At 45.0% G+C, this 25,457-nt stretch overlaps 1 protein-coding gene across 1 annotated transcript in view; it reads right to left on the bottom strand.

Moving 5' to 3' along the window:
* The window catches only part of pacsin1b (protein kinase C and casein kinase substrate in neurons 1b), a 263,525-nt gene that overhangs the window by 104,810 nt on the left and 133,258 nt on the right, over positions 1 to 25,457 (bottom strand). Inside the window, exon 2 of the mRNA XM_078197783.1 lies at positions 20,747 to 20,869. Coding sequence (XP_078053909.1) covers positions 20,747 to 20,806 — 60 coding nt within the window. The 5' untranslated portion in view covers positions 20,807 to 20,869. The remainder of the gene's footprint in view (positions 1 to 20,746; positions 20,870 to 25,457) is intronic.

The following is a 25,457-nucleotide window of genomic DNA, read 5'->3' as shown; positions in this document are numbered from 1 at the left end:
GAGCTATGAACATGTACCCCTAGATCTCTTTGTTCTGTAACTCTCCCCAACGCCCTACCACTTACTGAGTAAGTCCTGCCCTGGTTCAATCTAACAAAATGCATCACCTCGCATTTATCCAAATTAAACTCCATCTGCCATTCATCAGCCCACTGGCCCAATTGATCACGATGCAATCCTAGATAACCTTCTTCACTGTCCACTATGCCACCAATCTTGGTGCCATCTGCAAACTTGCTAACCATGCCTCCTAAATTCTCATCCAAATCTCCTAAATTCTCATCCTCCCACTGATCCCTGAGGCACACCGCTGGTCACAGGTCTCCAGTTTGAAAAACAACCCTCTGCAACCACCCTCTGTCTTCTGTTGTCAACCAATTTTGTATCCAATTGGCTACCTCACCCTGGATCCCAAGAGATTTAACCTTATGCAACAACCTACCGTGTGGTACCTTGTCAAAGGCCTTGCTAAAGTCTATGTAGACAGAATACCTTCTGACAACTTATCCAGTTCAGACATTAGGCTCACCGGCCTGTAGTTCCCAGGCTTTTCCCTGCAGCCTTCTTGAACAAAGGCATAACATTTGCCATCCTCAAATCTTCAGGCATCTCACCTGTGGCTGTCCATGAATCAAATATCTCTGCTAAGGGATCCGCAATTTCCTCCCTAGCCTCCCACGACGTCCTGGGATACGCTTCATCAGGTTCCGGGGATTTATCTACCTTGATGCACTTTAAGACTTCCAGCATCTCCTTCTCTGTAATATGTACACGCCTCAAGACATCACTATTTATTTCCCTAACATCCATGCCTTTATCAACAGTAAATACCGATGAGAAATATTAGCTTAGGATCTCACCCACCTCTTATGGATCCGCACATTGATGACCTTGTTGATCCTTAAGAAGCCCTACTCTCTCCCTAGTTACTCTTTTGCCCTTTATGTATTCGTAGAAGCTCTTTGGATTCTCCTTTGCCTTATCTGCCAAAACAATCTCATGTCCCCTTTTTGCCCTCCTGATTTCTCTCTCAACTCTACTCCGACCCCCTCGATACTTTTCAAGGGATCCATTTGATCCCAGCTGTCTATACATGTCAGATGCCCCCTTCTTCGTCTTGACAGGGCCTCAATATCCCGAGTCATCCAGGTTCCCTACTTCTACCAGCCTTGCCCTTCATTCTAAGAGGAATGTACTTGCCCTGAACCCTGGTTCACACTTTGAAAGCCTCCATCTTACCAGATGTCCCTTTGCCTTCCCAGAGACTCCCCCAATCAACTTTTGAAATTTCCTGTCTAATACCATCAAAATTGGCCTTGCCCCAATTTAGAATTTTAACTTTTGGGCCAGACCTATCATTCTCCATAGCTATCTTAAAACTAATGGAATTATGGTCGCTGGTCCCAAAGTGATCCCTCACTAATCTGCCCTTCCTTATTTCCCAAGAGGAGGTCCGGTTTTGCCCCTCTCTAGCTGGGCCATCCACATACTGAATGAGAAATTCCTTCTGAATACACTCAACAAATTTCTCTCCATCCAAGCCTCTAATACTATGGTTGTCCCAATCAATGTTGGGAAAGTTAAAATCCCTACTATTACCACCATTATTTTTCTTGGAGCTACCTGTAATGTCCTTACATATTTGCTCCTCAATTTCCCACCGACTATTTGGGGACCTGTAGTACAATCCTATCAAAGTGACCTCCTCTTTCTTATTTCTCAGTTCTACCCATATGGTGGGGAAACCCTCGGAGAATCCAAAGAGCTTCTACGAGTACACAAAGGCCAAAAGAGTAACTAGGGGGAAGAGTAGGGCCTCTTAAGGATCAACAAGCTCATCTATATGTGGATCCACAAGAGATCCTAAATGAATAGTTCTCATTGGTATTTACTGTTGAGAAAGGCATGGATGTTAGGGAAATAAATAGTGATGTCTGAGGAGTGTACATATTAGAGGTGGTGCTGGAAGTTTTAAAGCGCATCAAAGTAGATAAATCCCTGGGGCCTGATGAAGTGCATCCCCTTCTCCCCAATCAAAAACGCAACTCCCCCTCCTCTCTTACCTCCTGTTCTATCTTTCCTATAGCATCTGTACCCTGGAACATTGAGCTGCAAGTCCTGGCCTTCCCTTAGCCATGTTTCAGTAATAGCTATAATATCCCAGTCCCATGTACCCATCCATGCCAACTTCATCTGCTTTGCCCATCAGCCCTCTTGCATTAAAATAAATGCAGTTTAATCTGGACTTCCCTTGCTCTCTGCCCTGTCTTTGCCTGGTCTGTCTAGTACTAGGATGACTGACACTGCCTGTACTATTTAACGTGCTTTCTTTAACCTCCACGTTGTCCTCAACTTCTCTTCTGTCTCTCTACTGCTTTGGTCCCATCCTCCTGTCAAGTTACCAGTTCTGTAACCAAACTCACTAGGGACATGAAGGACACTGTTAAAACTCATTACAAACAAGCTCTTAGAATCTGAGAAGTGGTAAATCCCATCAATCTGGCTTGGATTTGAACACAGGTCCAAGAGGTGAAGCTCGTGAGTCACCTTGCTTCTCAGAACAGCTTCCTTCAAGACACATGGGAGTGGAATTAGTCTTTGGTGAAAGTGCAAAATGAATCAGCAATCCCTTGTGGAAAAGCAAATTGGACTGGTTTTAAAATGGGCTCCTGATTTGCAATTAGGGTGGCACAGTGCTTAGTACTGCTGCCTCACAGCGCCAGGGACCCGGGTTCAATTCCAGCCTTGGGTGACTGTCTGTGTGGAGTCTGCATGTTCTCCCTGTGTCTGCGTGGGTTTCCTCCGGGTGCTCCGGTTTCCTCCCATATTTCAAAGGTGTGCAGGTTAGGTGGATTGGTTGTGCTAAATTTCCCTTTGGTGCGCAAAGATAGGGGGGAATTAGCGGGGTAAATACATAGACAAGGGGGACAGGGAACTTACCCAACACCACCCTCACCCTGATGGCCAACTGTGTGTGCAGCTGCATCAAGCTTTGCATTGAGCCTTGTTATGCAAACATCAAGTGACACCTCCTGCTGTGGTTCTCTCTGTCCCAGGATTTGGAAAGGACTGGTCTGGCCACATTGCCACACTGTGTACCTGCCCTTCACAGAAATACTTTTGAAGGGATTGTCACCCGCCTCCTTCTGGAACGCGCCTTTACAAAGGTCTGGAAAGAGACGCAGCGGTTTTTTGACAAAGTTCATCCCAAACAACTCTATGCTTCAGGACTCTGCTCTATGGGCAGTTACACAGTAAGAAGTCTCACAACACCAGGTTAAAGTCCAACAGATTTATTTGGTAGCAAATACCATAAGCTTTCGGGAAGGAGCAGTGCTCCGAAAGCTTATGGTATTTGCTACCAAATAAATCTGTTGGACTTTAACCTGGTGTTGTGAGACTTCTTACTGTGTTTACCCCAGTCCAACACCGGCATCTCCACACTATGGACAGTTCCCAGGGAAATGTACTGAGATAAACATCAATGTGGTTGACTCGGATGCCCTCGGAAATAGGGATGGTAATAAATGCTAGCCCAGCCAGCAACACCTACAGCCCATGAAGGAATTTTTAAAAAAACTGCGACTGAAGGACCAGCAACTCGGTGAAGGAGACTCTTTGGTCTGTTCAAAACCTTTTAGTCTTCCAGTGCAGAGTTGTCCCTGACCAGGTGTTGCAGACTGGCACATTCCAAGGTCCAGGACTATACGATGGAGGGGCACACCAAGGCTTGGGCAGGTGCTGCAGAGACAAAATGGAGAAACGCCACAGTCTAAAGGTCTTTCAGCCACTGCACACCAATGGGCTGCAAACGGAATATAACCCTCCGGCTGTATGTTTGACATGCAATGCATCTTGTAAATATCAACTATAATTCAAATGTAGGAAGTAACATACAGCATTGGACAAAAACAGGTTTGGTTTGCACCCTGTGTAATGTTATGTAATGGTCATGTATTGTACTAGATCAATTTTATGAATAAATAATATTTTTGGAAAAGATGATGATCCCTGCAGATGGAAAGAGGGGCCAGCCTCTTAAACAAAACAGGCGTGGTTGGAAATAGCTTAAGTGAGCAGCCAGAATCCGGTGTCTTGAAGCTAATAATGGAAGGTCAATGATCTCTTTAGGCAGGAGAGACACATCCCATTTTATACTGTTGACCCCCATACTCTGAATTCTTCTGTACAGCACTCATTAACCCAATAGATCTTGAAGCTCCATCCATTCTTTTTCTTGGGGCATCTCCTCATATCCCCATCCGAGCAACCAAAACTGACAAGTCTCAGTTTTGAGACATGGCACGTCCATCCCTCTCCAAATGACGATATTTGTGGAGGGTGACTATCACCCTCTCAGCTTTCCCTCCTTGCAGATAAAGAGTGTAAAATACCCCAGAGACAGGCAGAAAACCGGGGGATGGCCCTCCAATAAGTCATCACGACCAATGCAGAGGAGATGGCCAAGGAGTCAAAATAGCTTGGCACTTGGTGCTGGAGAGATGGGAGTCTCCTACATACCTGGTGACAGAATTATATATCACTCTGCCATATGGCACAGAACAGGCAATGAAGCTTGATGTGCTGTCACTAACTGAATTGGTGCATTTGCTCAATGATGACTTCGAATTCTGTCCCCATTATTCATCTCCCACAGGACCTCGAAGCACGTTACAGGAGCTGGTGTAAGGGGAGGAGGAAGACTCAGAGGAGACTGCGGAGGGAGCACCATTACACCATTCATGGATGTTCTCCACCAGTGTAGATAAACACACTGGAGAGAGACCAGAGAGGTCCAGCTTTAGCACGAGTGCCCTGATGTCTCAGGCCTTCAAGCCAATATCTACCTTCACAAAAAGACTGGCAATTTGCATGAAGACTCAGGCTCCGTGGGCAACTGAGTACAAGCTCTCCCTTAGCAACAACCTACACACTCCGTCTATCAAATAAAGCCAGCTATACTAGATTCCCAAGCCCAGAGCAGTGGGTTTGAGCATTATTCTCACCTGGACTGGTTCAACAAAAATGCTGCTAAAATATTTGAGCTCCTGGAACTAAATTGAGTCAGAGTTATAGAGGTCTACAGCACAGAAAAGACCCTTCAGCCCATCGTATCTGCGCCAGTCACTTAACTATTCTAATCCCATTTTCCAGAACTTGGCCCATAGCCTTGCATGCCTTGGCACCACAAGTGCACATCTAAATACTTCTTAAACATTATGAGGGTCTCTGCCTCGAGTACCTTTTAAGGTTGAAAGTTCTAAACTCCTACCACCCTTAGGGTGAAAAAGTTTTTCCTCACACTGGGGCAGCACGGTGGCACAGTGGTTAGCACTGCTGCCTCACAGCTCCAGGGACCTGGGTTCGATTCCCGGTTTGGGTCACTGTCTGTGTGGAGTTTGCACATTCTCCCCGTATCTGCGTGGGTTTCCTCCGGGTGCTCCGGTTTCCCCTCTCAGTCCAAAGATGTGCAGGTTAAATGCATTGGCCATGCTAAATTGCCCCTTAGTATCCCAGGATGCATAGGTTAGAGGGATTAGCAGGGTAAATATGTGGGGCTACCAGGATAGGGTCTGGGTGGGATTGTTGTTGGTGCAGACTCGATGGGCCGAATGGCCTCCTTCTGCACTGTCGGGTTTCTATGATTCTATTATTTCCTTTAAATCTCTTAAATTAAATATCTTAAATCTATGCACCCTGGTCATTGATCCTTCCACCAAGGGGAAATGTTTCTTCTGGTCTATGCCCCTCATAATAATTTTATACATCTTGCTCCTCCGCAGAAATAGCACCGCGGGCCGCATGGGGCTGCAGCCATCGTCTGGCCCAAATGGGAGCACGCCATAACACAGCACTTCGAGCCCGAGGGGCGAGGAGGGATTTGCGACTGCTCCTGCCACGTTGTCTCCACGTGGTCCTCTGGGTATAAGACTAAGCTCTTCGAAGCCGACTCGAGCATTTCAGCTAATTCGATGGCCTGGGTAAGGTTGAGATTACCCTTTTCTAGCAGTTTGAGACGGATGTATGAAGACCCGACCCCGGCCACAAACGCATCTCGGGCGAGGTCGTACATGCTCTGCTCAGCCGACACAGCTTTGCAGTCACAGCCCCTGGCTAGCTGTAAGAGCTCATTGGCGTAGTGCTCCATGGTTTCGCCCGACTGCTGATGTCGTGTAGCGAGGAGGTAATGAGCGTGGATCTCGTTAGGAGGTTTCGTATAGCGCTTCTTTAGAAGCTCGAGGGCCCTAGGGTAAGTGGTGGCCACACGGATCGCGAGGTAGACTGTGTCGCTTACCCTCGCATGGAGGACCCGGAGTGTCATCATCTGTGGTGACCGCTGCGGAGGCTGCTAGGTAATCTTCGCGACACTTCAGCCAGTGGTCGAAGGTGTTAGAAGCGCCCACCGCACGTGGATCTAGCGTCAGACGTTCTGGCTTGAGGATTTGCTCCATACTCTCCTTTCTTTTTTTTTTCTTCCGTCGAGAGTTTAATTTTAGTTAATAAAATTGATGCACATCAATTTGGACACGAGGCTCGAAGCTTCAGTAAAAGAAGGCATTTATTAACTAACAATGGAGCTATCAGAACTTTAACACACTATCCCAGACTGAAGGGGTCCCGTCAGAGCAGGGACTCTTATACCTCTCCCAGGAGGCGGAGCCCGACTGGGATGTGCCACAACAGTAACAAACACAGGTGTAACAACCCCACCCTAACCCAACAGCAACATTAGTACAATCCCACAGTAACCTATATACATCCTTGTAGTACTGGCCAGCCCTGGCTCAGTACTATCCAGTGGGAACCAATGATGGTTCACCACAACCAGGTACATGGTAATACACTTGCAACTCGGCCAACGTTGTCTACCTGATACGCTGCAGGAAAGGATGTCCCGAGGCATGGTACACTGGGGAGACCATGCAGACGCTACGACAACGGATGAATGAACACCGCTCGACAATCACCAGACAAGAGTGTTCTCTTCCTGTTGGGGAACACTTCAGCGGTCACAGGCATTCGGCCTCTGATCTTTGGGTAAGCGTTCTCCAAGGCGACCTTCACGACACACGACAACGCAGAGTCGCTGAGCAGAGACTGATAGCCAAGTTCTGCACACATGAGGACGGCCTCAACCAGGATCTTGGGTTCATGTCACACTATCTGTAACCCCCACGACTTGCCTGGGCTTGCAAAATCTCACTAACTGTCCTGGCTGGAGACAATACACATCTCTTTAACCTGTGCTTAACCCTCTCTCCACTCACATTGTCTGTACCTTTAAGACTTGATTACCTGTTAAGACTCGCATTCCAACCATTATCTTGTAAATTGAGTTTGTGTCTTTATATGCCCTGTTTGTGAACTGAAATCCCACTCACCTGATGAAGGAGCAGTGCTCTGAAAGCTAGTGGCTTTTGCTACCAAATAAACCTGTTGGACTTTAACCTGGTGTTGTGAGACTTCTTACTTGAAGGAGGTTCACAAAATGATCCCTGGAATGAAGAGCTTGTTGTATGAGGAACGGTTGAGGACTCTGGGTCTGTACTCGGAGTTTAGAAAGATGACGGGGGGGATCTTATTGAAACTTACAGGATACTGTGAGGCGTGGATAGAGTGGACGTGGAGCGGATGTTTCCACAAGTAGGAAAAACTAGAACCAGAGAGCACAACCTCAGGCTAAAGGGACGGTCCTTTAAAACAGAGATGAGGAGGAATTTCTTCAGCCAGAGAGTGGTGAATCTGTGGAACTCTTTGCCACAGAAGATTATGGAGGCCAGGTCATTGGAGTGTCTTTAAGACAGAGATAGATTCTTGATTAATAAGGGGATCAGGAGTTATGGGGAAAAGGCAGGAGAATGGGGATGAGAAAAATATCAGCCATGATTGAATGGCGGAGCAGACTCGATGGGCCGAGTGGCCTAATTCTGCTCCTATGTCTTACGGTCTTAGCAAACCTCCCTGCAAGGACACTGGTCCCATTTCGGTTCAGGTTCGACCCAGCCGTCTTGTACAGGTGCCACCTTCTCCAAATACGGTCCCAAAATTCCCAGAAAACTAAATCCCTCTCTGCAGCACCATCTCTCCAGCCACGCATCGATCGGGACTAAGCTCCTATTTCCAAAGTCACTGTCACATAGCGCTGGAAGTAATCTAAGGATTATAATGGGCCTTCTATTTTTTTAAATCTACTTCCCAGCTTCCTGAATTCTGCTTACAGGACCTCATTCCTTTTTCTACCTATATCGTTAGTATCAGTGACGTCCCTGACCCTGGCACGATGGAAACAACACATCATCCTGGAGTCTCGAGGCCTCAAAAACACCCGTCTGTTACCTTTACAATTGAGTCTGCCACCACTATATCCCTGCCGTTCTTCCTCCTCCTCTCTGTACTGCAGACCCACCTATGCCACTGCTTTCCCCTCCACAGTCATCTTCCCAACAGTATCCAGAATAGTTTATCTGATAGAAAGGGGGATGGCCACAGGGGGCTCCTGCACTACCTGCCTTCCTCTGCTCTGCCTGGTGGCCACCCATGCCCTTTCTGCCCATTCAATCTTCACCTGTGGTGTGGCCACCTCACTGAACGTGCTATCCAGGACTTGCTCAGCATTGCGGATTCTCCATGGTGAATCCACCCTCAGCTCCAGCCCCGAAGTGCAGTTAACCAGTAGCTGCAGTTGTACACACTTCCTCCACATGTGGGACAACTGAAACTTACATGATTTGCTGCATAGCACCAATGAGCCACCTTTGCTTTCTGGCAGAACCACCCAAGGTCGCAAGACCAGGAAGCAGGATTCCAACAGCTAAAGGCTATCACCCAAAGACAAATCCAAAAGAGGAAGCCCGAGAGATCCAACAATATACTGACTGCAATGACTCGCAAAGCTCTTTTGAAGCCATCTACTAACTAAGGTCAAATGGACAAAATCCCCTTCACTCACAGAATGGTGTCTCTCCTCTTAAGGATGAAAATGCCATCTGTCAACCCTGAAGAACATTTTTAACAAACTAACTTTGAATGCACAGTAGTAGCTGATTCTCTCCAGGCTTTCCCCAGTACTCTGTGGTGGATTCCTGGGTGAACCATCGATGGAACAACCGCAACAAAGAACCAAACCGATGAACAAGCACAATGCCGGAGATCCCAATGGGATCCTGGAACGGTATTCAGGCTGAGGTCTCCAAAACTGATGAGCTCCTGTTCACTTCAAAACTTATCTACTTATCCTGTGGATTTGAGGAGAAAGAACTCCCCATCCCAACTTCAGGAATGCCATAATTGTAACTATCTTTAAGGAAAGGGTGGCACGATGGCACAGTGGTTAGCACCGCTGCCTCACAGCACTAGGGACCCGTGTTCAATTCTGGCCTCAGTCACTGTCTGCACATTCTCCCCATGTCTGCGTGGGTTTCCTCCGGGTGCTCTGGTTTCCTCCCACACGTCCAAAGATGCGCGGGTTAGGTGGATTGGCCATGCTAAGTTGCCCCTTCGTGTCAGGGGATTAGCAGGGTAAACATGTGGGGTTACACAAATAAGGCCCGGGTGGGATTGTGGTCGGTGCAAACTCGATGGGCCGAATGGCCTTCTGTACTATAGGGATTCTGTGCGATTCTGAGAGAGAGAAGTCATGATATGGAAACTGAATCACCAACGTCCTGTGGCGGAGTAAATCCTTCCTGAGACACTGGGGTAATGTTGAGGACAACACCATTGTATCTGGCTCAGTAAATCACAAGGCTCTGCTGATTGTGCTTCCGAGATCTGGATGTTCAATAAAACTTCATCGCAACCCTGCAACTGCACCATGATGATAAGGCTGCAACTGCTTTGAATGGGAGATTTGAAACAGTCGGTTTTTAATTCTGGACCGGTGTCAAGCAGAGTTGCTTGACAGCCCCCATACTATTCACAACCTACCTGACAGTGACTGCACCAGATTAACAAGCCCCCACCATCCAAACAATCACAGAACTGTTACAGCACAGAAGGATACCAATTGGCACATTGTGTCTGTGCCGGCTCACCAAATAACTTGGTGCCATTCCCCTGCACGTTGTTTCTATCTAAATACCCCCCTGAATGCCTCTTTGAACCTGTCTCCACCACACTTCCAGGCAGTGCATTCCAGACCCAAACCATTTGCTGTGTGAACAAGTTTGTTCTCACATCACATTTGCTTCTTCTGCAAATCACTTGAAATCTGTGCCCCCGCGATCTTGATCCTTTTACAAGTGGGAACAGTTTCTCTCTATCCCCTCTGTCCAGCCCACTCATAATTTTGAACATCTCTATCAAATCTCCTCCTAGCCTTCTCCCCTCCGAGGAGAATAGTCCCAACCTCTCCAATTTATCCTCATAACTGCGGTTTCTCAGCCCTAGAACCATTCTTGTAAACTTCTTCTGCACTCTCTCCAACGCATTCACATCCTTCCTACAGAGTGGTGCCCAAATCTGTACACAATAATCAAGCTGAGGTCTAACTAGCATCTTGTATACTTTTAGCATAACTTCTTTGCTGTTGTATTTTATGCCGCTATGAATCAACCCCAGAATACTACATGATTAACTGTTCGCCCGCCACCTTACTGCCACTTTCAGTGACCTATGCACATATACACCCAGTCCCTCTGCTCCTGCGCCCCTCTTAGAATTTTACCCCTTCTTTGTCTCTCCACGTTCTTCCTACCAAAATACATCACCTCACACTTGTCTGCATTGAATTTAATTCGCCACCTATCTTCCCACTCCACCAACTTGTCTGTGTCATTTTGATGTTGTACATGTCCTCCTCACAGTTTACAATGCTTCCAAGTTTTAAATAATCCCCAAACTTTGGAAATTGTCCCTGTACACAAAGATCTAGATTATTAACATACATCAGGAAAAGCAAAAGGCCCCAATACTGACCCCTGGGGAACACCATTACAAACCTATCTCAAGCCCAAAAAATGTAAATTAATCCATAAATCAAAAATGTTAGCATAATTCAAAATTGCTACAATTTGAGCTCTCTCCAAATACATTCCTGAAGCTCAGCACAAAAGGCACAGCGAGATTCAGAATTCTAATGGCCCAATGTATTCAAACCTATAACTTTCTGAATTAAAAAGGGTTACAAGAGGACAAATGCAAGGTAACGCATTTTGAAAAGGTCCAATGCTTGTAGGAATTATACAATAAATGGTAGAACCCTTAGGAGTATGGACAGGCAGAGAGATCTGGGCGTACATGTCCACTGATCACGGAAAGTGACAACGCAGGTGGATTAGGTAGTCAAGAAGGCATACAGCATGCTTGCCTTCATTGGTCAGGGCATTGAGTATAAATTGGTAGGTCATGTTGCAGCTGTACAGAACCTTAGTTAGGCCACATTTGGGATATTGTGTACAATTCTGGTCGCCACACTATCGAAGGATATGAGTGCTTTGGAGAGGGTACAGAAAAGGTTTACCACGATGTTGCCTGGTCTGGAGGGTATTAGCTATGACGAGAGGTTGGATAAACTTGGTTTGTTCTCACTAGAACGATGGAGTTGAGGGGCGACCTGATAGGGGTTTACAAGATTATGAGTGACATGGACAGAGTGGATAGTTAGATGCTCTTTCCTAGGGTAGAAAAGTACTAGGGGATATAGGTTTAAGATGCGTGGGGAAAGGTTTAGAAACGATGTGCAAGGCAATTTAAAAACAAAACAGCGGGTGGTGAATGTCTGGAACACGCTGCCCGGGGAGGTGGTGGGAGCAGTTACGATAGCGGCATTTAAGGGAGATCGAGATGAATACATGAATAGGATGGGAGAATGGAAGGAAATGGACTCCGTAAGTGCATATGGTTTTAGTTTAGACAGGCATCATGATTGGCACAGACTTGGAGGGCCGAAGGGCCTGTTCCTGTGCTCTACTGTGATACTACAGAAAATATCGTTGAACCAAAATAATTTCTCATGAAGGTTTAAGAGTTTCCCATCATATTTATGTTCACTTCAAGACTTCAAGCTGCATTTCTGTATTTATTATATGGCATTCACACAGCAAGAATAAAGGCAAAACAAAGTTAGGCTTGCATGCAACTTATTTTGTTTGAAATTAAAGCTCTCTGGAGCCACTTTATAGAGTCTTTAAACAAAGCCTTTTGGTTATTCTTTGCACAGGCCAAAGCTCTTCACCCATAAACTTCTAACTCACCGCAGTGAAGACTGAATTCACTCAATTCGGGCCTATCCCCAAATATATAGATCTTACTCCCCCAAAAGAGGCAGAGGATTTTTTGGAATAAGTGCAGCTAATTACATCAGCATCATGATTCTCGAGTCAATGGTGATGTGCACTGCAATGCTATTGTTTGCTGGAGAAACAGTCACTCAGCCCATGACCCACTTACCATCTGCCAAGAAACTCCCTGAATGATTGAGAACCACAGATGACCTCTTTTTGTCTTAGCATTATTTTGTATAATGTATAAGATTAGTTTTCTTTAAAAAACAAGATATATAAAAGAGGCTAGTCACCTTTCCTTTAAATACATCCCCATCGGCTTAACCCTGCTGCCATTTTATACTCTAACGAGCATTGATTGGCACAAAGCAGAACTTCTACCCGAGTTGGGAGGCAGTCCTGCCTTGGAGAACAACCAGCCAAGCAGATTGGCTCGCAACTTTCAACTAATTCCAGCAACAGCGCTGCACGCAAGAACACTGGAAATAGAAGCAGGAGTGGCCACCAGGCCGTTCAAGCCTACCCCACCATTCAATACAATCATGGCTGATCGATGCCAGACTCTGCTCCTTTTCTGCGCCATTTCCCCATACCCCTCTATCCCTCGATTGAGAAAATATCTACCCACCTCCACTTAAAACATATCTAATGATCCAGCCTCCACCACCTTATGGGGCAGAGAATTCCAGACATTCACCACCCTCTGCGAGAAGAAGTTTCTACGCACCTCAGTTTTTACCTTTATCTTGTAGCTCTGTCCCCTTGTTCAAGACTCTCACTAGTGAAAACATCTCACCATCTATCCTGTCAGACCCCCTCAGGATCTTATATGTTTGAATAAGGTCACCCCTCACTCTTCTAAACTCCAAGGAATACAGACCCAGACTATTTAGTCTCTCATGATAGGACAACCCTCTCATCCCAGGAATTAGCCTGGTGAATCTCCTTTAGACTGTCTCCACCTGGTACTAAATCTTTTTCGAAGTAAGGGGACCAAAGCTGTCTGCAATATTCCAAATGAGGCCTCACCAACACCCTGTACAATTGCAATAAAACCTCCCTATTTTTAAACTCCAGCCTCTTTGCAATAAAGGCCAAAATGCCATTTGCCTTCTTAACCACTCGTTGGATCTTCCCACTAGCTTTTTTTGAGATTCATGCACTCGAACACCTAGATCCCTCTGTACTTCACCCACCTGCAGCCTCTCTCCATTTAGATAATAATTGGCCTTTTGATTCTTCCTACTGAAGTGCGTTACCTCACACTTCCTCACATTAAACTCCATTTGCCAGGCTTTCACCCAGTCACCCAATCTATCTATATCCTAAAACAAAGAACATTACAGCACAGGAACAGGCCCTTCGGCCCACCAAGTCTGTGCCAACACAGATGCCTCTCTAATCTAATATTTTCTGGCCTCTACGAGGTCCATATCCTTCTATTCCCGGCCTATTCATGTATCTGTCCAGATGCCTCTTGAACATTGTTATAGAATCTGCTTCCACCACCTCCTCCGGCAGCGCGTTCCAGACTTTCACCACCCTCTGAAAAACTTGCCCCTTACATCTCTTTTAAACTTTACCCCTCTCACTTTCAACCTATGCCCCCCGAGTAATTGACCTTTTGACCCTGGGAAAAATGCTCTGACTCGCCACTCTATCTAAGCCTGTCATAATCTTGTAAACCTCTATCAGGTCCCCCCTCATCCTCCAACGCTGTAATGAAAACAACCCAATTTTGTTCAACCTTTCTTCATAGTCCAGATCCTCCAAACCAGGCAACATCCTGGTAAATCTTGTCTGCACCCTTTCCAATGCATCAACATCCTTCCGCTAGTGTGGTGACCAGAATTGTACACAATACTCCAAATGCGGCCTAACCAAAGTCTTACACAGCTGCAACACGATTTTCCTGCTGCAGAATTCTCATCACAACAGCCCTTCCACCTATCTTCATATCATCAGCAAATTTGCAAACATAACATTCTATTTCTTCCTCCAGGTCATTAATGTAAATAGTGAACAATTTGTGGGCCAGGAACTGATCCCTGCGGCACTCCACTAGTTACATCTTTCCACTCTGAAAAGGACCCATTTATTCCAACCCTCTGTTTTCTATATGACAGCCACCTTGTCAAATGTTTTTTGGAAATCTAAATACACGACATCTACCAGGTTCCCCTCTATCTACTCAGTGCCGGAAGAGGCATTGCAGAGCCCAGGCAAATGGCAGGGGTCCCAGGGCGGGGGAGCCTCGGATGGAGGCACACTAACCTTGCCCCCCCATTTCGGATTTGATTTGTCCAAAGTTCTATAGATAAATGCAATCTGCTGCAAGAGTGGGTCTCTACTACAGGGCTGGGCCAGTGAGGATTGCAAAACATTAAAGGTGGTGATCAGGTTTATTGAAGAACCTTATTCAACAAATTTTAAGGGGCGTCTTGACAAATACATGAATAGGATGGGAATAGAGGGATACGGTCCCCAGAAGGGTAGGGGTTTTGGTTCAGTCGGGCAGCATGGTCGGTGCAGGCTTGGAGGGCTGAAGGGCCTGTTCCTGTGCTGTAATTTTCTTTGTTCTAATGCCACTTAAGAAATGAATAATTGTAGCTATCCATTACCTGTTGGTGTTGCCATTTAACTGTATGCGACCAAGTTTATTTTTATTTGTTGCATTTGTACACAGGTGGAGGACACCCTTTGCAGCTGTATAGTGTAAATTTTCACAGTACAAGATGGTTAACCTGAAGGGGAGCCTTGAGAAGCCAAAGTCTCGAGAGGTCACTTCAGATTTTAGCAGTAAAGATTCAAAGTAAACGTTAGTACTTTTGCACCCTAAAAGATGAATAACCTTTTTAGAATTTTACATCTCACAGATGCACTGTTTCTTCAGCTTAAATATAAAGAAACATGTACACATTTTCTATCAATTATCTGGCAACAAGCCCTCATGCAGAATAAATCTATTAAGCTCAGATTTTTCTTTTATTATTGAAGCAATGGCATCCACAGTACCAAGGGCACAAAGCCAAAGAACAGATTGGAACTGAAGGACCACAAGCACGTGTAATATTCAGATATTCAGAGTCTGTTACAGAAGGTCATTCTACGCAATTTGATGCAGTATTCCAGTGAAGAGTCAACTATACAGGTCGTCACCTTGACTAGACTAAATGGTGATGCAAGATTTTTTAAAAAATTATGAAATATTACGCCTAAGGTAGGGCGTTGTAAGGACTGAGGAATAGAACTCCTTTATTCAGCATAAAGTATTCCAAAGTTAGGTTCAGCAGCACCAGATGTTGAGCTAACCATCATGTGCCTCAGCCACAATCTGGAAGATGCATCCTCCACTGCGCTAGAGTGAATTGCTTCCATTTCCCAAATAAATCATCCTTCCAGCTTTCTCTCAAAAGATTAACAATGCGCGTCAAATTGTGACCAGTTTCCAATGAAGGCACATTCACGAGGAAGTGGGTGGAGACTACCTAAACTCATTTCATGCGTTATCTTTACAGGGGAGTGATTTTCAGCACACCAGACCTTCAAAGGGCAAAACTGAGTCATCACATGGGAAAGAGTGCAGAAAAGGCCAGTCAGCTCATTCCGTTTGCCCTTTCCCCCTTCCTTCAGCTTAGCTCCCTGCCTGCATTCTCTCCCTTTAGAAACACTGCCCGCCTTCTCTCTTGCTGCAACTGAGACTTTGGCCCAGGCTTTTATCATTTTGACATTACTCTTCTCTAATGATTCCATCTGGCCTCATGTTTGCATCCTTTGCAAGTTACACCTCATTCAGAATTACGTCACTCATGTCCTTACACATTTTCAAGTCCGGCACTTTAGTTCTCACCAAGCTCTAGAAACTTCTGGTGCCACTCCAGATCAATTTCAAAGTCTTTGACCTCACCGTCAATACCTCACCCTCGATGGTCTTAGTCAACACTCCTTCAGGCCCATGCCTCTATTCGGACCCTTTGCTTCTCTTTGACGCTGGCCCGTTCCTCATTTCCAATGCTCTTTGTTCCACCATTAGTGGTCACACTGGAGGCCCTCCCAAACCATTCCCCAGCTTCGAGCTGTTCAGGAAACTATTCCTTTCCCTGACATCTGTGGATTTCATTAGAACAGTTTCTCTCATAGTTTCAATCCATTTTCCGTTTATGGCAGTCACAAATCAGGAAAGGAAAAAGTCCCGGTAATAGATTCATGGAGGGAGTCTAGTTTTGCTCGCCAGAACAAACAAACTTACTTTTCTGCCCGGTTCCAAATAAGTCATCAGGATATTTCAATTGCCATATTTAAGTTACCCAAGCCATCGGAATACCCAATTTAAATCATTTGGTGAAGTTATGCATGTTAAATCCAGTAAAACTCAAATGCCAACTCATTTTGTGCTTCCAATGTGAAAGATACCGAGATGTTTTGCATGAATCAAAATGCTGCAATTCAGTATTGAAGCTATTTCCTCAGGTAAGGGAATCGAGCAACCTTCAAAACAAGGGAATACAATCTGGCTTTCACTCCTAGCGCACAACTGACACATACATCACCACCATAATTCTCAAAAATAGTTAACCTGGAAGATGATGTTTATCTACAATGTCATAACACCTCACGCTGATGACATGTTAATGCACTATTGATGGAGCATTAGGCTTGGTGCTACATCTACAATCTTGGGATTAATATTTTAACCTTTGCTATTTTCATTCATGTTGATATAAACATGGGGAATTACAAAAATCAAGTGCAGTTTACATTACTAAATTCACCTCACCTCCCTCACTATCTGCTCTAATTCAGGCATAACGGAGTATAAATATTATACTCCTCCTGCCATCAATCCTCTATCTGATATGAATAATGGAACAACATTAGGGAAGATTAACTTGTAAACAATATTAGAGGCACAGCATACAGAATATTATAGAATAGAAGAGTTCATGGTGTTGAAGGCATCATAGAAACCCTACAGTGCAGAAAGAGGCCATTTGGCCCATCGAGTCTGCACCGACCACAATCCCACCCAGGCCCTATCCCCATAACCCCACTTATTTACCCTGCTAACCCTCTGACACTAAGGGGCAATTTAGCATAGCCAATCAACCTAACCCGCACATCTTTGGACTGTGGGAGGAAACCGGAGCACCCGGAGGAAACCCACACAGACACGGGGAGAATGTGCAAACTCCATACAGACGTCACCCAAGCCAGGAATCGAACCCGGGCCCCTGGCTCTGTGAGGCAGCAGTGCTAACCACTGTGCCACCGTGCCACCCCAGGTAAAACAGGACATTCTAATTTAAAGAGAGGTGAACTTCTTAAACTCTTTTCAAAAATAACAAAAAGAAAAATCTTCAAGGCAACTGTACTGCAAAATTAGAACTGGCTTTTAAAAAAAGAAATAATTTGAGGGATGTGGCTTTGCTGGCTAGGTCAACACTTACTGCCCATATGAGAAATATGCATTTTGAATCTTGCATTAGCCATTTTAAATGGTTTCAATATTTTGTTAGGGGTGTGCCTCTCTTCTCTCAAATTGCAGTGGGATGTCAGTGCAGCCAGCAACAAGGAAGAACAACAGGAGTCCTTCACTCCAGTAGGACATTCTAAATATAGTCTGTTCACCAAGTAGCTCATCAACCATTAATGCATTACACATTTAGAAACACTTCTCTATGACTTTAGTTTCACAAATTAATACATTTTACTGAAGGACCTTGGATTCAATAGAAAATGGGCCCAAGGAAAATAGGCGGGTAGGATATTACCAAAGTCCGAGCAACCACATCAAGATGCTCAGTGGCAGAGGGCGAGGAAGAGGCAGTTCCATTCTCCCAGCTGGGAGAGAATATGTGACGTGACACAAATGTATTTCTTTTAGAAAGAGCCATTCAAAAATAAGATCAAAAAAGACAAGAAGATATGAAGAGGATAACATGTTTGGAATGAAATGTCTTTCAGATTTGCTATTTGTCCTTGAGATCAGTGAAGAATTACACATTTAGTTCACTTGTTATTTTTCTTGCTCTACCTCGGATTCAGGGTTAGGTATTGGCTTTTATTGTTGCAGCGAAAGTTAAGTGAAGTGGAGAGATAGCTCACTCGGAAGAATAGTACAATCCAAACAAGCATCCTGTGAAAATGCCACTTATATAAAACGGATGGCAGTTTTTTATTTTTAAATAGATCTTTGCACAGCCCCATTTATAGGATTCTTCAAGCACCCTCTATGTCTCAGTTTTACACTAATACTTAACAGTTTAGTAGCTAAAATTAGCAAACCAGTACACAAGGAAACAAAAAAGGATTTGCATCATAGGGCAACTGTTATTAACAGTACATAGTGTACAGTGACGCTCACATTGAATGACAATCGCACTGTCAAATTAAATGGTTACTTGGATGGAATTTTCTTTTTCGTCTCCATGTCCTGCCAGCTCTCTCCCCACATAGTGGAGAGTCCTGACTTCCAGTCAGAATCTGTACATTCATTATACTTCTCACGGTGGCAGAGTGGGTTAGCACTGTTGCTTCACAGCGCCAGGGACCCGGGTTCGATTCCCAGCTTGGGTCACTGTGTGGAGTTTGCATGTTCTCCCAGTGTCTGCGTGGGTTTCCTTCGCGTGCTCAAGTTTCCTCCCACGGTCTGAAAGACGTGCTGGTTAGGTGGATTGGCCGTGCTAAATTCTCCCTCAGTGTACCTCAACAGGCACCGGAGTGTGGCAACTAGGGGATTTTCACAGTAACTTCATTGCGGTGTTAATGTAAGCCTACTTATGACGCTAATAAATAAACTAAACTTTAACAGTTTGCTACTAAAAGACCACTCATTGAACTGTTTTGAAATTACCATGGAATTTTATTTTGCAGCATTACCTAAGTTACTTATCGTTGTATTGGTCCATTTGGAGAGGGCTACAGATCAAAATATCCCATTTATATTGATAATCCAATTCAATTCCATAAAACTAAACACTAGAATTCTCAATATTTTAAGTGGTAAGATGGTGGAAATGGGTTATTGGTTTGATAAATGATTTATTTCCTTTAATGACAGAGATTACATGTCACTTATTTTAAGAGTTAAATGATTGCTTTCATTTTCCCATCATAATAATTAATAGTAAAGACCAGATTGACAGTGTAACGGTCTAGTCAGTTTCTGGAACCTTTCATGGACTCTGAATGCTTCAGCCCCCTAAAGTTAAGTTCAATTTAAAACCTCTGAAGGTTGAAAAACTGTAGGTGAGCGGAGAAAAGAGGAAAGGCACTGGGTGAAGTGTACAAGCCCTCCCTCATGAAGAACAGTGGCAGGCAAAGCACAGAAGAAGTGGCTCTCACAGGCAGTAAACCAGATACAATGACATGGATGAAAGTGGACAAAGGATGGGTCACTCCAAGACACTCCTGACAAAACAAAAATTAAGAGCAAGGTGGAGATCCGCAACAGAAAAAAAGACAGCCTGAGGTAGCGTATGGACCATGGCAAACTGGGAAATGTGATGGAATAGCAAGCACCAGCATTTAAAATAATACATAGCCTCCCCGGAGGACCACGTCTCCCCATAGTGCAATCCAGCACTCCCAGATATAGAGAGTGTCTTTGCTTCAAGAGCTAATACAGCATATCATTTGAAGTTCTAAAACAGACTTCAACACTGTGAAAGGGGGCAGAGAGGAGATTTAAAAACACACACACACACACAGCCTGGGTTCTCACTCCCCCCGCTGATGGTTATCAATGACACTGGGTAAATGGAGCAAGGACAGAGAGAATCTGGCTCAGTCCAGATTAAATAGCTTACTGACACTCAGTCTCCAAGCTCACAGAAAGAATAGCCACTTGGAGTAAGAAGCTGGAGGGCTGCAAACCACAGAGGATATTCTCAGTAAAGGTCAGCACCTTGAAGGAGAAAATAGGCAAGCAGCTGTGCTTTTTAAGACAACATCGCATTCCAAATACTTTACTCATCCTTCCACAGTATTTTTTTTTAAAAACAGGTTCTGATAAAATCCACTGTACTTTTTTCTCTATGAATAATTTAAAAACACATAAACCATTTAACGTACATCCTTAGCCGCTGTAAGTGCACTCTTGATTTGTAGTGCCTTTAACTGAATACATATTATACTCGGGTCATATACACACACACTGCTAAACACTAGGTTATGTCACAAATGGATACAGTGGCTGGTGAGTTCTGACTCGTGCTGAACTGAAATAACAGCGCAATATCATACGTGGTTTCATTAATCATTTAAGCAAAGCTGCAGCACATTTTCTGCAATGCACATAAACTGCTAACACATCACCACAATTCCTGATGAATGAATACTTCCCTTAACAGCACTCGACCATGTATAAAGCATCAGAACTCGTTAACCCTTTCGATTTACCAATGCAGCATGCAGCAAAGAAACTATTGCAAAAAATCTGCTTTAAAATAATCAGGCATAGCTTTTAGCATTTAACCGGCAATATTCTCATCTTCCAAAGTGTAGCAAGAAAGTTGCAGTACCTCCCAGAAACTGTCAGTCGTTTCCTCTAATCCACTGGATTCATCGTAAGAGCCTGACATCTTCTACACGGCAGCAAAACCTTGAATTATCTGCACCGTTACTGAGCTTCAAGTCTTCATGCACTGCAGAGAAGAAAATGGCCCAAGCATTACAGAAAGCCTCATTCATTCAACCAAATGGTCACTGCGAACCCTTCACAGCTCAATACCCTCAACCCTTATAGTCACCACACATGACTGTAGCCTCGAGAGCACTGCATCAACAGAGCTGGACTGGGATAGAAAAATAAATGTCAAACTGAAAAATGTATTTTTTTTAAAAAAAACAAACAAACAAGTAAGCAAACCTCATCTCACAGCAATCCCCTCGATGGCTCTGTTAATAGCTAAACCATAATTCCCACTTGGCCTATTCTGATGAGTTTGTGCGAGAGAGGCTGTGAATTAGTGCCGAGGATTAATCTCTTGCCTGGGCATTAGTGGAGCTACATCCCTCAGGAGGACATGTGACAGCCTGCACACAGTTTGGCTACACAGGTTCACGGGCCCACAGCAGCAGAAGAATTTCAACTATACAGGTTCAGGGCAGCAGAATTCGGGGCAGTTTAGTGCACATAATGCAGCCACAGGGATTCCAGTGACATAACTGCTACATGAACAGCTGAAGGGATTTATATTGCCTTCATCACAGGTTGGCAGAGCCAGCTCGCGGGCCTAAAGACAGGCCAAACACGCAATGTTTTATAGATTTCGACTGCATTCAGTTTGAGTGACTAAACACAACCCAGGTTTTTTTGTTAAGTTCAAAATTCAACATTTAAAAAAAAAAGGTGGAAATGCAATGAATATACAATAGAATTCAAAAAATTAGAATGAAGATAAAATGATTAAATTCCCAACATGTTGTCAACCAAATACAGCATTTAACAGACATTGACCTATAGGTTTGGGTGAATTAATACTTCCTCAGGCTACATCCAAATGACCAATTTGCAACGATATTTACAGATATACAGATATTTACAGATATACAGATATACATGCCTTTGTATGGAATATCATTAGAATTCTCAAACATCTCATACTGTTTTGAAGCGTAAATGGTTATGGTTTCCAAACACTTTAGCAATTTTGTGCAGAGCAAGATCCCACAAACAGCAGCAAGATAAAAGACCATAACATATATTTCAGATAGTTAGTTGTGAATATCAGAACTCTCTGTTCTTTAAATATTGAGATACAGGCCAAAAATTAGCAGAACATTTCATTTTCACAAGCATTTTCTCCTTTGTTTCTCTCTTTCTCCATCTCTCTCTCTCCACATCCCTGAACAAACCTTTAGACCTTCACATCTCAACAACAAGAGTTGCTGTGGAAATATCTACAACCATCTTCATAATCTCCTAAAAGGAAACACATTCCTGAAGGAGGCACTAACCCTGCCAGTTCCTGTATCTCTCACATGAGGTGGCACGTTGGCACAGTGGTTAGCACTGCTGCCTCAAAGCACCAGGGACCCAAGTTCAATTCCAGCCTTGGGTGACTGTCTGTGCTCCAGTTTCCTCCCACACTCCAAAGATGTGTAGGTTAGGTGGATTGGCCATGCTACGTTGCCCCTTAGTGTCAGGAGGATTAGCAGCATAAAATACGTGGGGTTATGGTGATAGGGGCTCGGTGGGATTGTTGTCAGTGCAGGCTCAATGGGTTGAATGGCCTCCTTCTGCACTGTAGGGATTCAATGATGAGGGGCAGAGAGCTAAATTTCTGAGGAGATGGAACGGACAGGACTGGAGGAGGGTGTGCCAGCAATTGGAATTCTGGGGCTTCTGTCTGCCCCTATAGTCCCACCTGCAGGCTATTTTAAGAGAGGTTGCATGGGGATAGGAGACAGGTGTGAGATAACAGCTGCTTCCACCTGCTAGCAATGGATAGCTGATTAAATTGCCCTTTAGGGCATGATTAGCCAGACCCACCTGAGGCCAAACCCCAAATGATGAATAAAAAGGTATTCAAACGATGCTAATATTCAAGTTAACTACCTCTCCGCCCATCCCACAGCTGCCATTGCCAGGCAACCAAAGCTGCGACCACAAGCTGTCCTGTGGGGGGGTGCGGCAGCTGTAGAGTTCCAACCCACATCAACCCCGTTCATTGGTGATGGTTGGTTACTGATCTTTCAGCGCTGGACCCTCTCTTATGAAAGGATCCTGGACAGCATGAGGTCTCACAGCATCAGGTCAAACATAGGCAAGGAAACCTCCTACTAATGACCACATACCATTGCCTGCTCAGCTGGCCAATCAGTCCTCCTCCATGTCAAACAGCACTTTGAAAAAGCACTGAGAGTGGCAAGGACACAGAATGTACTCTGGGTGCAGGACTTCAATATCCAACACCAACTGTGGACCGGTAGCACCATTACTGACTGAGCCTAAAGGACATCGGTGCCAGACTGGGCCTGCGGCAGGTGGCGAGGAAGTCAACAGAGGGAAAAACATACTTAACCTCATCCTTGGCAACCTGCCAGCCATAGATGCACCCATGACAGTATCTGTAGGAGTGATCACGACAGACAAAATCCTGTCCCCACATTGGCTCCATCATATGGTGTGGCACTACCAGTGTTTTAAATGGCATAAATTTTAAACAGATCTAGCAACTCAAGTCTGGGCAAATATGAGGCCTTGCAGGACACTAGCAGCAGCAGAATTGTACTCAACCACAATCTGGAACTTCATGGCCTGGCATCTCCCTCATTCTACCATTACCACCAGGGGATTAACCCTGGTTCAATGAAGGGTGTTGGAGGGCATGCCAGGTACCTAAACCTAAAAAAGGGGCCAACCTGGTGAAGCTACAACCAGGACTATTTGCATGCCACACAGGATAAGCAGCAAATGATGGCACTAAGTAATTCCTCAAGCATTGGATCAGATCATAGCTCTGTAGTCCATAAGACCATAAGACTTAGGAGCAGAATTAGGCCACTCGGCCCATCGAGTCTGCTCCGCCATTCAATCATGGCTGATATTTTTCTCATCCCCATTCTCCTGCCTTTTCCCCATAACCCCTGATCCCCTTATTAATCAAGAACCTATCTATCTCTGTCTTAAAGACACTCAATGACCTGGCCTCCACAGCCTTCTGCGGCAAAGAGTTCCACAGATTCACCACTCTCTGGCTGAAGAAATTCCTCCTCATCTCTGTTTTAAACGATTGTCCCTTTAGCCTGAGGTTGTGCTCTCTGGTTCTAGCTTTTCCTACTAGCCGAAACATCCTCTCCACGTCCACTCTATCCAGGCCTTGCAGTATCCTGTAAGTTTTAATAACATCCCCCCCTCATCCTTCTAAACTCCTACGAGTACAGACCCAGAGTCCTCAACCGTTCCTCATACGACAAGCTCTTCATTCCAGGGATCATTCTTGTGAACCTCCTCTGGACCCTATCCAAGGCCAGTACATCCTTCCTTAGATATGGGGCTCTAAACTGTTCACAATACTCCAAATGGGATCTGAGCCTTATACAGCCTCAGAAGTCCATCCCTGCTCTTGTATTCTAGCCCTTTCGACATGAATGCCAACACTGCAGTTGCCTTCCTAACTGCTGACTGAATCCGCGCGTTAATCTTAAGAGAATCTTGAACAATGACTCCCAAGTCCCTTTGTGTTTCTGATTTCCTAAGCATTTTCCCATTTAGATAAGAGTCTATTCCTCCATTCCTCCTTCCAAAGTGCATAACCTCACACTTCCACATTGTATTCCATCTGCCATTTCTTTGCCCACTCTCCAAACCTGTCCAAGTCCTTCTGCAGCCCTCTGCTTCCTCAACACTAACTGTCCTGCCACATCCTGTGGCATCCGGTAGCACGGTGGTTAGCACTGCTGCTTCACAGCTCCAGGGACCTGGGTTCGATTCCCGGCTCGGGTCACTGTCTGTGTGGAGTTTGCACATTCTCCTCGTGTCTGCGTGGGTTTCCTCCGGGTGCTCTGGTTTCCTCTCTCAGTCCAAAGATGTGCGGGTTAGGTTGATTGGCCATGCTAAAGTTGCCCCTTAGCGTCCTGGGATGCTATGGTTAGAGGGATTAGCGGGTAAAATGTGTAGGGATATGGGGGTAGGGCCTGGGTGGGATTGTGGTTGGTGCAGACTCGATGGGCCGAATGGCCTCTTTCTGTTTCTATGAATTACACCACATGGACTGCGGCCATTCAAGAAGGCAGCTCAGCACCACCTTTGAGGGCAATTATAAATGTGCAATAAATGCTGGTCTAGCCAGTGATGCCCACAACCCCGAATGAATTTTTAAAAAGCCCTCCCAGCCTCAAGAGCCCACTCACCTCCCTTAATTGCACAGGGCTCCTGTTGGCAGCTGCGTGATTCAGCCAGAACATTGCTGTGCATTCTGCTGCGAGCATTTACGTGTTCCCAGCCTGAATTTCAGCCCGAAAGCGCGACAGGGAGCGGAAAACACATGTCCGCCCGGGTGTGAGATTAGCTACATGGGTGAGGATGGTCTGGTGGAAAGGGAAACACAGGAGCTGCAGTGAAAAACCTTCGCTCAAAAAAGTGTCAGCTTGATCTATAGGATTATTACATAAAGACCTGGAAAATACATCGAAACAAAGCCAACGCCTGAGGAAAGAAGGGTGGCCATGGAAAATTACAGGAGCCAGTTTGAGATTTTGTGGTGAGTGTACTTCCCTCCTTAGAAA

The sequence above is a fragment of the Mustelus asterias genome, chromosome 25, assembly GCF_964213995.1.
Source record: "Mustelus asterias chromosome 25, sMusAst1.hap1.1, whole genome shotgun sequence".
Lineage (NCBI taxonomy): Eukaryota > Metazoa > Chordata > Chondrichthyes > Carcharhiniformes > Triakidae > Mustelus > Mustelus asterias.
This window is presented reverse-complemented; position numbering and strand designations above follow the sequence as displayed.